The sequence below is a fragment of the Trachymyrmex septentrionalis genome, unplaced genomic scaffold, assembly GCF_001594115.1.
Source record: "Trachymyrmex septentrionalis isolate Tsep2-gDNA-1 unplaced genomic scaffold, Tsep1.0 scaffold108, whole genome shotgun sequence".
Lineage (NCBI taxonomy): Eukaryota > Metazoa > Arthropoda > Insecta > Hymenoptera > Formicidae > Trachymyrmex > Trachymyrmex septentrionalis.
The window spans coordinates 1,078,138-1,090,051 of NW_017304207.1; the positions used below are offsets into that span (position 1 = coordinate 1,078,138).

General features: G+C 35.7%; 1 protein-coding gene across 1 annotated transcript in view; it reads right to left on the reverse strand.

Moving 5' to 3' along the window:
• LOC108747563 (retinal homeobox protein Rx1-like) overlaps positions 1 to 11,673 on the reverse strand; it is a 68,421-nt gene extending 56,748 nt beyond the window's left edge. Inside the window, exon 1 of the mRNA XM_018485124.1 lies at positions 11,499 to 11,673. Within this exon, the coding sequence (XP_018340626.1) occupies positions 11,499 to 11,673 (175 nt within the window). The remainder of the gene's footprint in view (positions 1 to 11,498) is intronic.
• Between the last annotated feature and the right edge of the window lie 241 nt (positions 11,674 to 11,914).

Below are 11,914 nucleotides of genomic sequence, written 5' to 3' on the forward strand. Positions count from 1 at the left end.
AATAATTTAATTGTTCAGTGGCGTGCGGGCTTTATTGGGATATCTCTGCCGACATCGCGCGCCTCGTGTTGCTCGCGAACGTACGTATTCGTGGGTGTATGCGTGTCTGCGTGCCGCTTTATGAGCCAGTTGAAAGGCTGCGCGGCCCGCCGAACGCGGTCTGCACGCGTGTCATGTGCGCACGTGCACGCACCCACGCACGCACGCACGCACGGCACGCACGTACGTACGTACGTACGTACGCAGGCAGACAGGGCGACAGGCAGTCAGGCAAGCAAGTAGGCGGAGTGACTGACTGACGGCTCGCACATACACACACACACACACACACACACGCGCGCGCGCGCACACACACACACACCCGCGCTCTGAATTATCCAGGCGTCAATATTAATCGTGGTAATGACGTACCGATTGCTAATCGCTGCACAAATTACGCCAATACTGCACCGCGCGTGAGCGTCTCTCTCTCTACTTCCGCCGTGTCTGCCAGTACATACCTGCGTGATGCCTGCACATCTCTCACTCGTTCCCTTCCACGCTGCGTGTTTATTCGTCTCCCGCCTCCCCCCCTCCCCTCCCCCACCCTCTCGGGGTTCATCCTCTATATCTGCGCAGACTTCCGTCTCGGCGTAGTCTCAGCTATCGATCACGTAGCATTTCGGTATCCGAGAGCAGTAAAATAGATTCCGCGATGCTCGGTGTACGATTGATCGGCGACACACGCGCGCCAATTACCACTCGCAAGCCTCGATCGTAGCGATAATCCGATTAAACTGGCGCGGAACGGCACGATGTCGACGCCGAGGCCGCGCGTTTCCGTCCGTTTGCAATAAAAGGGAAGAAACTTGGCATAATCAAGCCGAAATCTTGACTGAGGTCAATCGTCCTTGTGACGATTATTGCTGCGAAAGTTGTATTATCACACTCGAAGCAATTAATAGCAGTTATTTAGGTCGCAATTAATTATACAGCTTGTACACGGAAAGAACGGTTTTGCACGGTTTTACTAAAGCGTCTACAAATTCAGATACAAATCTGAAAATAATTTTGTTGGACCGTCAAAATAATTATGTAGCTTACTCGAACTGGTTGTTGAAATTTCCAAATTTTTTGCAATATTGCTCATCATATTTGAAATGTCTGCGTTAATTATATTATCGATGGTCCAACGAAATTATTTTCAGATCTGTATATCTAGCTAAATTTTTAAATACTTCAGCAAAATCAATCTTGTATAAAATAATTGTATATATTACATAGTTTAATAAAACATTTTATTGTTATTGTAATTATAAAAGAATTATGAATATTAATGCTACACAATATAGTTGTCACCTATACAGTTGCTACCACTATGTCTTTTTCTGAGTGCAAGGAAATGGCGAAAACATTGATTAAAACGTAAATTAAACACTAAATTCCGCAAGGAATTGTCTAGCAAATATTTCTTGTTATATAAAGTATGTTGACTCGAAAGAGGATCATCGGAAAGAAATAGTGTGTATTATAATTATTTTGATTTCGCTTCTTTTATGAGGGCATTAATTATGCATTTGCCATTGAGGAGACTCGTTCATTGCTGCTTATCCAGTGTCTTCGATAACGGTTATATTCCGAAAAGAGATAGCAGCGTTATGCGATGTGTCGCTCACGAATCTATACGTGTGGTGGTAAAGATCTAGGATTGAGTTCGACTTGTCCATTTTTTGCACGGCTGCGTTCAATTTGCGATGCTTGTAAGTGCGAAAAGTTTGCTGCCGAAAAAACGACAAGACCCCCTAGCAATAAATGGGTATAAAATTACACGTAATCGCTGATGCCCCCTTCCTCTCACGCATACCCCATGGTCGTACCCCGCGTGTTGTCACGCGATCGAAATTGCTCTCCCTAACAAAACGCTTTTACGTGTGGTGCTCCAGGTCGACGCGACGCGACGCGACGCGACCTTTAGGTCCGTAGAACCGGTGCAACTTTTTGCAATATAGACATAATAGTGTGTAAAGGTATTTAGGAGCTTTGGGCTCCTAAATGGATTTCGTTACATTGTCCACGATATTATACCCACAAAAATTTCGAACAGCAATGTGAGAAAAGTGTTAGTTACTAATTGTACGATAAACTAATTATGATTAACGCTTTACAGCATACATTTATCCAGCAACTCAATTTTAACGAAAATCGATACTCTCTCTCGGGAGATTTTTGGGATTGTTGATTTTGAATCCAACATTCGAATTTGAAAATTTTGAAAATTTAAGAGAGCGAATCCAATATGGCGGACAAATATTGTTACATTTCTTAAAATTTGACAAAACTCGGTACTTGGAGATTTTTGGGGTCACAAAAATTGAATCCGATGTTAGAAGTGACAAATTCAAAATGGCGAACCGGAAATAAAATTTATCAGTTGGTCTTGTTAGATTATGAACATAATTGAAAGGGATATTGTAACGATGCTGTAATATGTTTTACAAATACTTGTCTCCTGACACATAATTATTTCTGTAAGAACATCCATCCTCTTTACATAATCATCTTTTTTACAGAATTATTATATTTTATAGGAGTATTACAAAAAAAAGAATGTTAAAATTATGTAAGAAATTTGTAAAAATCATGAAATTACTGAATAGAGAAAAATGACATATAAGTATGTCACCAAGCAAACAGTTCAGAGCTTCATTTTTATAGTAATTATTGCTATAATAACAATAATAACACAGGGCGACAAAAAATTTTTAGATAGCAAATTCAAATCAGAGTATGTATTTCTTAGATTTTGAATCACTGCATTCGTAAACCGTGATCCATCACGTCCAGTTTTTTAGACAATTAAGAAAAATGTTTGAAAATTTGTGAAAATTGAAACATATAAAAAAACAGTAAAAGTAAATATTAAAACGAGGTCGTAGAATATATTTTGACAAATTTAACAAAATGTAAGAAACAATTTTGTTTTACTATTACGAATTATAATCTTTATACGTACCGTGTAAAATCATATCTACTGTGTTCAACTCTGTGGCTAGCTTACCCAACTTATCTTCTAAAAGTAACAATAAAAATAAAAATAAAAATTAAAACCTATAAAATAAAAGTAATTTCTGAAGTTGAAAAAAATCTTCCATGGCTCACGCAGATCAGCTGATTGTTTGTTGCGTAATGGTATTCTATATCAATTTAGACTTTTCAGGAGCATATAACCAACCTTCGTTGTTTAGAAGTCATATATTTAAAAAAACTAGTACAATTTGTATACGTTTCGGTCAACATTTGACCATCTTCAGTACATTTCTAATAACATTATATTAAACCGAAATCAATCGATAGTAATCCTAATCTAAAAACGCAAAAATTTGTTCGTTTAATCTTATATTTTAAATAGAAATATCGCATCTTTTTGAAAAAAGGCGTATGAAGATAAATTTAATAATCACACAACAGTTCGCAACATTTAATATGGTGACATACATTTTAAATAGAAATATCGCATTTCTTTGATTAAACGAACAAATTTTTGCGTTTTTAGATTAGGATTACTATCGAGATTTCGTATTTAATATAATGTTATTAGAAATGTACTGAAGATGGTCAAATGTTGACCGAAACGTATACAAATTGTACTAGTTTTTTTAAATATATGACTTCTAAACAACGAAGGTTGGTTATATGCTCCTGAAAAGTCTAATTTTCTTAATGTTAGCCACTAAAATATTGAAACTATATCAATTTGTTTTATGATGTGTTACTAGACTACAATACTTAACATTAGTAAAGCTAAATTGTTTTGTTTCTTTTACTTTATCAAATTTACCATAACATATTTAAATCAGTTCTGCGATTTTAATGTTATATTTACTTTTGCTCTTTCCTCAAATGTTTTCATTTTCATAGACTTTTCCATTGTTTTTCTTAATTATTTAAAAAATTGGACATGAGGGAGCAAAATGCTTACAACTTCAGCGAAAATCCAAATTCCAAAATCTAAAAGAAATACCTACTCTGATTTGAGTTATTCTCCAAAAAATTTGTTTTGTAGTTCCGTGTGATTATTACATTTATAATTCTAACAAAAATGTACACAGAACATGTCTATAAATTATAGTTAAATTATAGTAAGTACAACTATTTTTTTTTTACTGCAAAAGTTTCGGAAGACACTTGACGCATTTGCTTAGAAAGATGCAAAATAAAGTTTTTATAAATGCAGATAGAAATTGTGCAGTTAGAGAGGACATTGTAACGGTAGAAAAATTATTAAAAAAATGACAGTTATACAATACAAGTTTTAAATTTAGAATTAACATACATAGTTGAATAAATCATGTTATAGTTAGTTGCAACTATAAAATAGTTTTCTCCACTATATACACATTAATTCTGCATATGAAACTGCATAGTAGACACCTTTATAGTCGCTAGCACTATATTTTTCTTTGAATGTAGAGAAAAATGCAATTGTAAAATGATGTATATCTAATTATCCACTAATGTAAATTTACTTTTCATTTTTCTTAATTCTTTCTCTGTGTGAGTATCTGCCTTTTAAGGCCGTTTGAACTTCCAAGTAAACAGATCGGAAAAAAGAAGGTATTGGAGAGATAAAAAGTACTATACTTAAATAAATATGTATAATGCTATAAATACATATTGATTCATATTGTGGACGCTTTTATTGCAAAATGTAGATGTTGTATTTTAAGTTGCAATTGTATGTTGATAAGTGCGAGTAGGTTGTATATCAGAGCCAGCGATCAGATTAGGGTCAATTTAGCAGTAAAAGCTAGTTGTAAATATTTCCTACAAACTCGAATCAGATGGCGCGAGGTAGTGCACGCACATACGCGCGTAATAAGTAATGAAATTATGATAACGCGAGTCATACCAGTGAAGAAAAATAAAAATTGAATTTTCCAATAGAAAAAAGTAAAACAGAACAAAATATTTATTCATAAAATATTTTTTTCGCAACGTTTTAAGATTACATTTAATCATTGAATTATTGATCAATTTAATTTGTGGTATCACTATTCCAATTTTAGTTTTAAGATCGGCTGCGTTTGATCGGTGCAGTTTGAAGAAAATGTATTTAAAAATTTGCATAGAAATATTATTAAGCACTAAGATCTCTCAAGTATTTAGTTCTTCTTTACTTTGATTTAAAATATTCACTTATTTGTGCAAAATAATTCTTTCAGCAATCTTTTCCGGATACTCATTCGAACACAACTTATTATTCGTCCATTTGATATAATTAACTGTAACTCCATGTACTTGTTTAAGAGTTATATAATTCGATCGTTAGATGATTAATACTTTACTTTTCAAGGAAGCTCTCCTCTCAACCTATTTTTTTCTTGCAAAGTATAAATTTTGTTTTAATTTTTTTTTTTTAATTTAAAATGATTTTCTTTTTTCAAATGCTGATCAAGTTTCTCTAGGTGAGTAATTTTCGACGCACAATGTGCGAAATTAATTATTTACTGCGAATAAATATAGCACGTTCGAGATCTCGTTGCAGATAATTTGTCGTGGCGGTTTATCGTAATTAGCATGGATATTATCAGTTGCGCGTACGATTAATTACAGGTTCGTTCTCGGAAAGATGACTTGGTATCGGGAATTGAATTAGACGGAATAATTGTGAAACTTGCGAGGCAGATGATGAAATTATGAAGCGGAAAGTTAACGACGTTAGCATGGCGTTAAAAGGAATTAGACAATCGCTGGGAAACTCGTATAACACGACGAAGAATTAATTCGAAGTGTGTTAACGTCGCGCTGTTCGCGTATGTCGCGGGATTAATCTCGCGCACTGAAAGCGATTTCGCATTTGTTCGACTAATACGTTGTTTAATCGGCTTACCCCGCCATTATCCATCTTACGCTTTCCATCCTTTTCATCGGCCAGGGCAATAAACGCAAGTTGCAATATATCTTTCCAATACCGCAATATTAACGATTACGACGAATTACACGTAAAAACGGAGAACTATTTGCGAACAGTGAGCACGCCGATTTAAATAAAAAGAAAAGGTCTCTCAGCCCTTTCTCTCTTTCTTCCGCGTGCGTGGCAGTAATATCGGATTAACGGTTGTATCGGTGTAAATATTTCATTACACATTCAATTTTATTTTAAGTAACAATACTTACACACAAGGTATGCCGTACTAGGTTTGTGCCGAAAATAAATGGTGTGTAAAGTTTCATTAATTTGAAATGAACAAAAATACAAGTTGCCGCCATGAGGGAGATTGTGAGATTCTATATTTATACGAAAACGTCAGTTTCAAGCTTCATCAGCAAAATTTGCGTCATCAATTCTATGAAAGACAATATTTGCTAAATATTACGTATGTATTGACATATATTAGCTGTCGCTCGCTATGAATCAGATATAGAAAAAAACCAGTTACACAGAGGTTAATATGGTAGCAATCATCTCGCATCAATAAACCTCAACCGCTTCGCCGTCTAACTTTGGCGGCGATTTATGCTTAATGCGATTTGACTTTATTTCGGGAGACCGGGAGCTAAAACGGATGGGGGGGGGGGGCTGACAAATACATGAGCAAATTCACACAATGTAGCACGGTGACACGTGTACAAATAACGCCGTATATCGCGTTCGCGTTCGCTCGCACGACGCGACAGCAGCGGTCATTCGTTATTCCAGCGAGTTAATTTCGATCAATCGCGGCCGCGCAGTAGACGACCGATTCCCACTGAGGATAACAGACCTGTTAGCCCCGCGTTAAAACTACAAGAGTGATAGGAGACTCTTGCAGAGGAAGGAGATGAAGCGCGCGAAGAGGAAAGAAGACGAGGCAGGCACGATCCATTAGTAGGCACGTCAATTCACCTCTTAAGAAGCGGCTTAAAGCCGCTTCCACCTATCTTTCCTCTTCTCCATTTTTTTCCCCTCTTTTTCTGTCTTCCTCGTGCCCGTCGCGCCGCGCTTCATCTCCCCCGTTCTTCTCCATACTTATTAGTGGCGGCTGGTCCCTCGGCTCGCCCCTTTTACCTCTTCTTTCTTTCCGCGCGTACAGTATCATAATTAATGATAATTCGATTAGCGGGACAAGATTGGGTCTCGGCTAAGCAGCCCCCGTCGTTTTCTTAGCACATTTCTCTCTTGCGGTTGGTCCACCGGCTGGCCTCTCCATAATTTCCATCGAAAATGATCAACGTAAATCCCCGGGAATAAACGCCGACAATTAATCCTACGTCAGACATATTAAGCTTGACAGGCTTATTCAGGCTTGTTATAGTTTGGAATCAGATAAGAATGACTTTATTTTGTGCGCCTTTATTTTCCAATTCTCGACGTAATTTCTTTTATCGACGTTTCCACTTCCGATAAGATTACGAGTTATTTGATTTATAAAATGTAATGAAAATCGTTTTCTAAATAGAAATAGTGTCCTGAAAAAGCGAAGCAATAAACTTTTTATTGATCAACGCTGCATTACTGTGTTTACCAAACTATCCTCATTGTGCATATATTTTGTAAAATTAAACAATTAATCTAATTTTATCGAAATACATTTTTAATGTAATTATTTAAAATATGTATCGCGAATAATATGAATTCTCTTACACGTAACATCTTTTTCGTCGATCTTACACTGAGAGAAAAAAAAAAGTTTACATTTACTAATTAATTAATTACAATTTATAGCCATTTTTGATTATGTGTTTTTTGATAAAAATATAAATATTGTTATCATTTATAATAATATAATGTAATTACTAAATATAATTATATCAGTACTAACATTATAGTAGCAATATAAACGTTACAGCATCATAAAAATAAAGTTTCGAATCATAATTATTTTATCGTGCAATAGTCACTAAACACATTTTTCTCAAAGTGTATTAATCATAAATGAACTGGAGTTATATGTTTAAAAAGTCGTGATAGTTATAGCCTTGTTCATTTTAGGAGTCTGATGTAAAAGCGAACGAGTTGGTTGTGAACATCACAGCGATATGTATTCAAGTCTTTAACATTCCCAAATTTTGTTAAGTAGTCGAGCTTATATGAACGAGTAATTGACAATCGATTGACACGGGATAAGCGTTTCAATACTCACGCTATGATATATTTATGCCATTGTTAGTTAGAACGGAAGCTAATGTTATTGCGAGAAACAATATAACGCTTCGTTGAAAATTAAGCGCAACAATATCGATTCCCGTGCTCTTGGCTGCGAAAACGCGAATGTGTGCTTCGGCTAATTTATATCACTTACGGCGATAATATCCGATAGCTGTTTGCCCATTTTTTTCGTCCGTGTACCGTACCAATAATGGTAGCGCCGGCACAAAATTGTTTTGTCGATTCCGACCCTTCCGCCGAAAGTGTTGCGTCGATAACTCGCGCTCTCGCCCCCGTTGTGTGTGCGCGCACTTTCAGAATGACACGAACGACAGTTCGCGGGCAGCGTAGGCGACCCGAGACGAAAGTGTCTCGAAACAGGAATTATCGGATATATGTTTCATCGAGCGAGAGCTCCACCTATAACCGACTGGTCGGTCGGTCGGTCGGTCGGTCGATCGGTCGGTTTTGACGCTGAATTAGCATGTCTGTCTAGTTTGGAGAAATTTCGAGAAGGAGATCGATGTCGTCGTACTAATAATTTTTCAATTACACGCTAACGCTACCGACGAGACACCTATGCTCCCCATGACAGGTGTAAGATTGGTTCCGCGCCAGGAAATTGAGGCCAAGATCTTGTGTACATTCTCTGAATGATTGAGGCTTTAGACAATATATTATTCGCAACTTTCTAATCTTTATACTTATATTTAAATAAAAAACAAAGATAATTATAGTTTATGTAATTCTAAATTAATTCGAGCTCTCTATTTATATTATGTCATTTAAACAGAGAGGGGGGGGGGAGAGAAAATCTAAGATTCTATTGAAAGATAATTATATCTAATCTACTTTTAATAATTGATGTATAATTTATATTCATGTTGACGCTTTTTATCTTCGTGTTTAATTTTGTAATAAACATTTTATAATTTAATAAAAGATACGCGTCTTGTCTTTCTTTTCGTCTTTTTCTCTTTCTGTAAAACAGGATTGTATCAGTACTAAATAGAATAATGAATAAAATACTTACATAAGATTTCTCTATATTTATGAATCTCTCTCTCTCTCTCTCTCTCTCTCTCTCTCTCTCTCTCAGATTCAAATTATTAATCATGTATCGCGATGATTAATATACGTATATTGTAGCTGCTAATAAGTCCTCAGAAACATTAATCATCATATGGATCATGGCCATATGATAAAATGATATAGATGTTAATTATTTCAATGTGATAAAAATAAAGTTGCTGCGTTGTTGGAATAAATCTTTACCGCGGTCGCGGAAAATACGGCGTAAATTAAATAATGCGGCTCATAAATGTCTCGTGAGAAGGTGAAGAAGTAGTATGCGGTAAATTGATTTTATCAGTACGGTAGAAAATCACGCAACAAGCGTAATTATTATCTAGATCTACACATACCTATCTATGCCATTACACGTTATTTCATTGAGTTACAACTTTCGTCAATTGTTGTAAGTATACGTATATATAAGTGCAATGTTGTAATCTTGCCTCGATAAAATAAACGTGTAGTTATAAATATTTCTTTTTAATTCTTCCTAGAAAGCCACTTGATGAACACACATTTTAATTTCATAAAAAAAGAACCGTTAAAACTTTCTAATGGAAAGCTCTTTTAGTTTTATACATATTGTGCATGAGATAAAATGTAGCGCATATGCGCTTAGTTAAATGAAACGGCACAATGATTTTTCAATATTAAGATCAACTGCCGTTTTGCAATAATATTCTAATAATTATATAATTTTCATTGCTTTGTAACAAATTGATAATCGCTGTTAATTTCATTATTGAACAATTATTGGATCGCGTTACATATTTGAACGTCCAAATCATTGCCTTGATTCTATATTATGCTCTTCTCAATTATTTTTCTTAAATTTATTCCTCGGAATGTAAAGAAATTGCTTTGTGACAAATTGATAATTGCTGTTAATTTCATCATTGAACAATTATTGCATCGCACCACGTATTTGAATGTCCAAATCACTCCCCTTAATTCCATTATGCTCTTCTCAATTATTTTTCTTAAATTTTGTTCTCGGAATACAAAGGACATGTACATCGATCAAACGCAATCCCGGCGATAATTAATCGAAACTCGATCAAACCGCATTAACTGGCCGTAACGCAGCTGCCAGACAGGACTCGCAAAGCGGACTCGCGGCGCTTGATCGTGACTGTCAGGCAGGATGCAAGATTCAACAGACGGACAGCGGAATGGTTTAGTCTGCTAATCGAATTAGTCCGTAAATGCGAAAAAATAATCAGACCTCGTGGAAAACTACACGCGGCCGTCGGTCGAAATTCAGTTAGGTTTTCTAGCAATTACGCTATTAACGCGCTATTGATTTTTCGTTTTGGGTCAGTGATACCACAAGTTTATATCCGAATATACTCTCGACCAAACATTACTTTCAAGCATTAATTCTCAAACGTGTCCAAAATTAAGTGATTTCTCAGAAATCTTGTATATTTAACAGAAATTAAAAACTGATGATTTAATTAATAATTAATAAACGTATTCTAAAACTGTACAATAAATTTTTAATTAATAGTTGAATAGGATAATGAATAGGTGAGTAATGATGTGATGGCGATTAATAAAATTATAGATAATATCGAAATAATTGGATGGGATGGACGATTGAAGCTGCATTATTAATGAATTTCGAAAAATTTGTAACGGATTTCAATAGCGTTTTGTAATTAGGTATTTTGTGTAATTAGAAATCGGTACTTTGCATGCCTCACGAAGAGGAAAGCTCAAGAAGTTGGAGTAACTTTTGCGTGAATCAATCCGACGGCTCGAGAAAGCGAAAATCATTTGCAGATTTTCGTTGCGTTAGTGTAAGAATTTTGGTAAAGAAATTGCCAAGGAAAAAGGTTTTCATATTTGTATTAAATTAGCTGAGAGATCTGAGCGTATCACGGTATATATGTATACAACATTGTGCTAATCATATTATCTTAAATTTTGACAAATCAAAGACATTTCTAATATATCGATACTTTAGTTTAATCAATGCATGTCAAATTCTTCGCGAAATATTATAAAATATTAAATGTCAGGATGCTAAAAGAGAAAGCTGCTATTTTTTAAAAGATATTAAAAATTTTCTTTTAATTTTAAAGGCGAAAAATAAACATTTAAAGCAGATCTTCAACTTCGATTCTTGTCATATAACATTAGTAATATATGTAATATATAACAAGAGGTAGGTTTTCTACAACTGAATCAGTATACACTTATGAAACTTAAAGTGAAATAGGCATGGTTGATATTTGGCAAAAGTGAAAGAATTCTAGTGCGGTCTAGTGCAGAAATAAAAAGCAGACCTAAGATTACAGAAGTAAATAGGTACCGGTATTTTCCTGCGTGTCGCGACTAGTGTCCTCCATTTCCTGATGAGTCCTTTTATGGCTGGCCAATCCGAGGATCGCGTCGATGCTGTGTCGCGGTGTACTGCTGGCCGGTTTTGGTAAAACGATGTCTTGACTATTCTGCGAAGCCGTGTCGACGAGCTGCTGGGAATCCATTGTTGGGAACTCGCTCAGCAGAATCTCTCCCCGGGGATTGCTTCGAGTCGGGATCACCACCCCCGTCGGTTCAAGATTTCGTGAGTGACTCTGCGGATGCACTAAAACTTGACGATCGCACGATAAAACTCTTTGGCACACGTGTCCCTCACTGCGGAGCGCATTTCGAACAACATCACGCACTTGAGTTTGTCAGTCCCAGGGCAATGTTTATATAAAACTTGGGTAGATATCGTCGTTT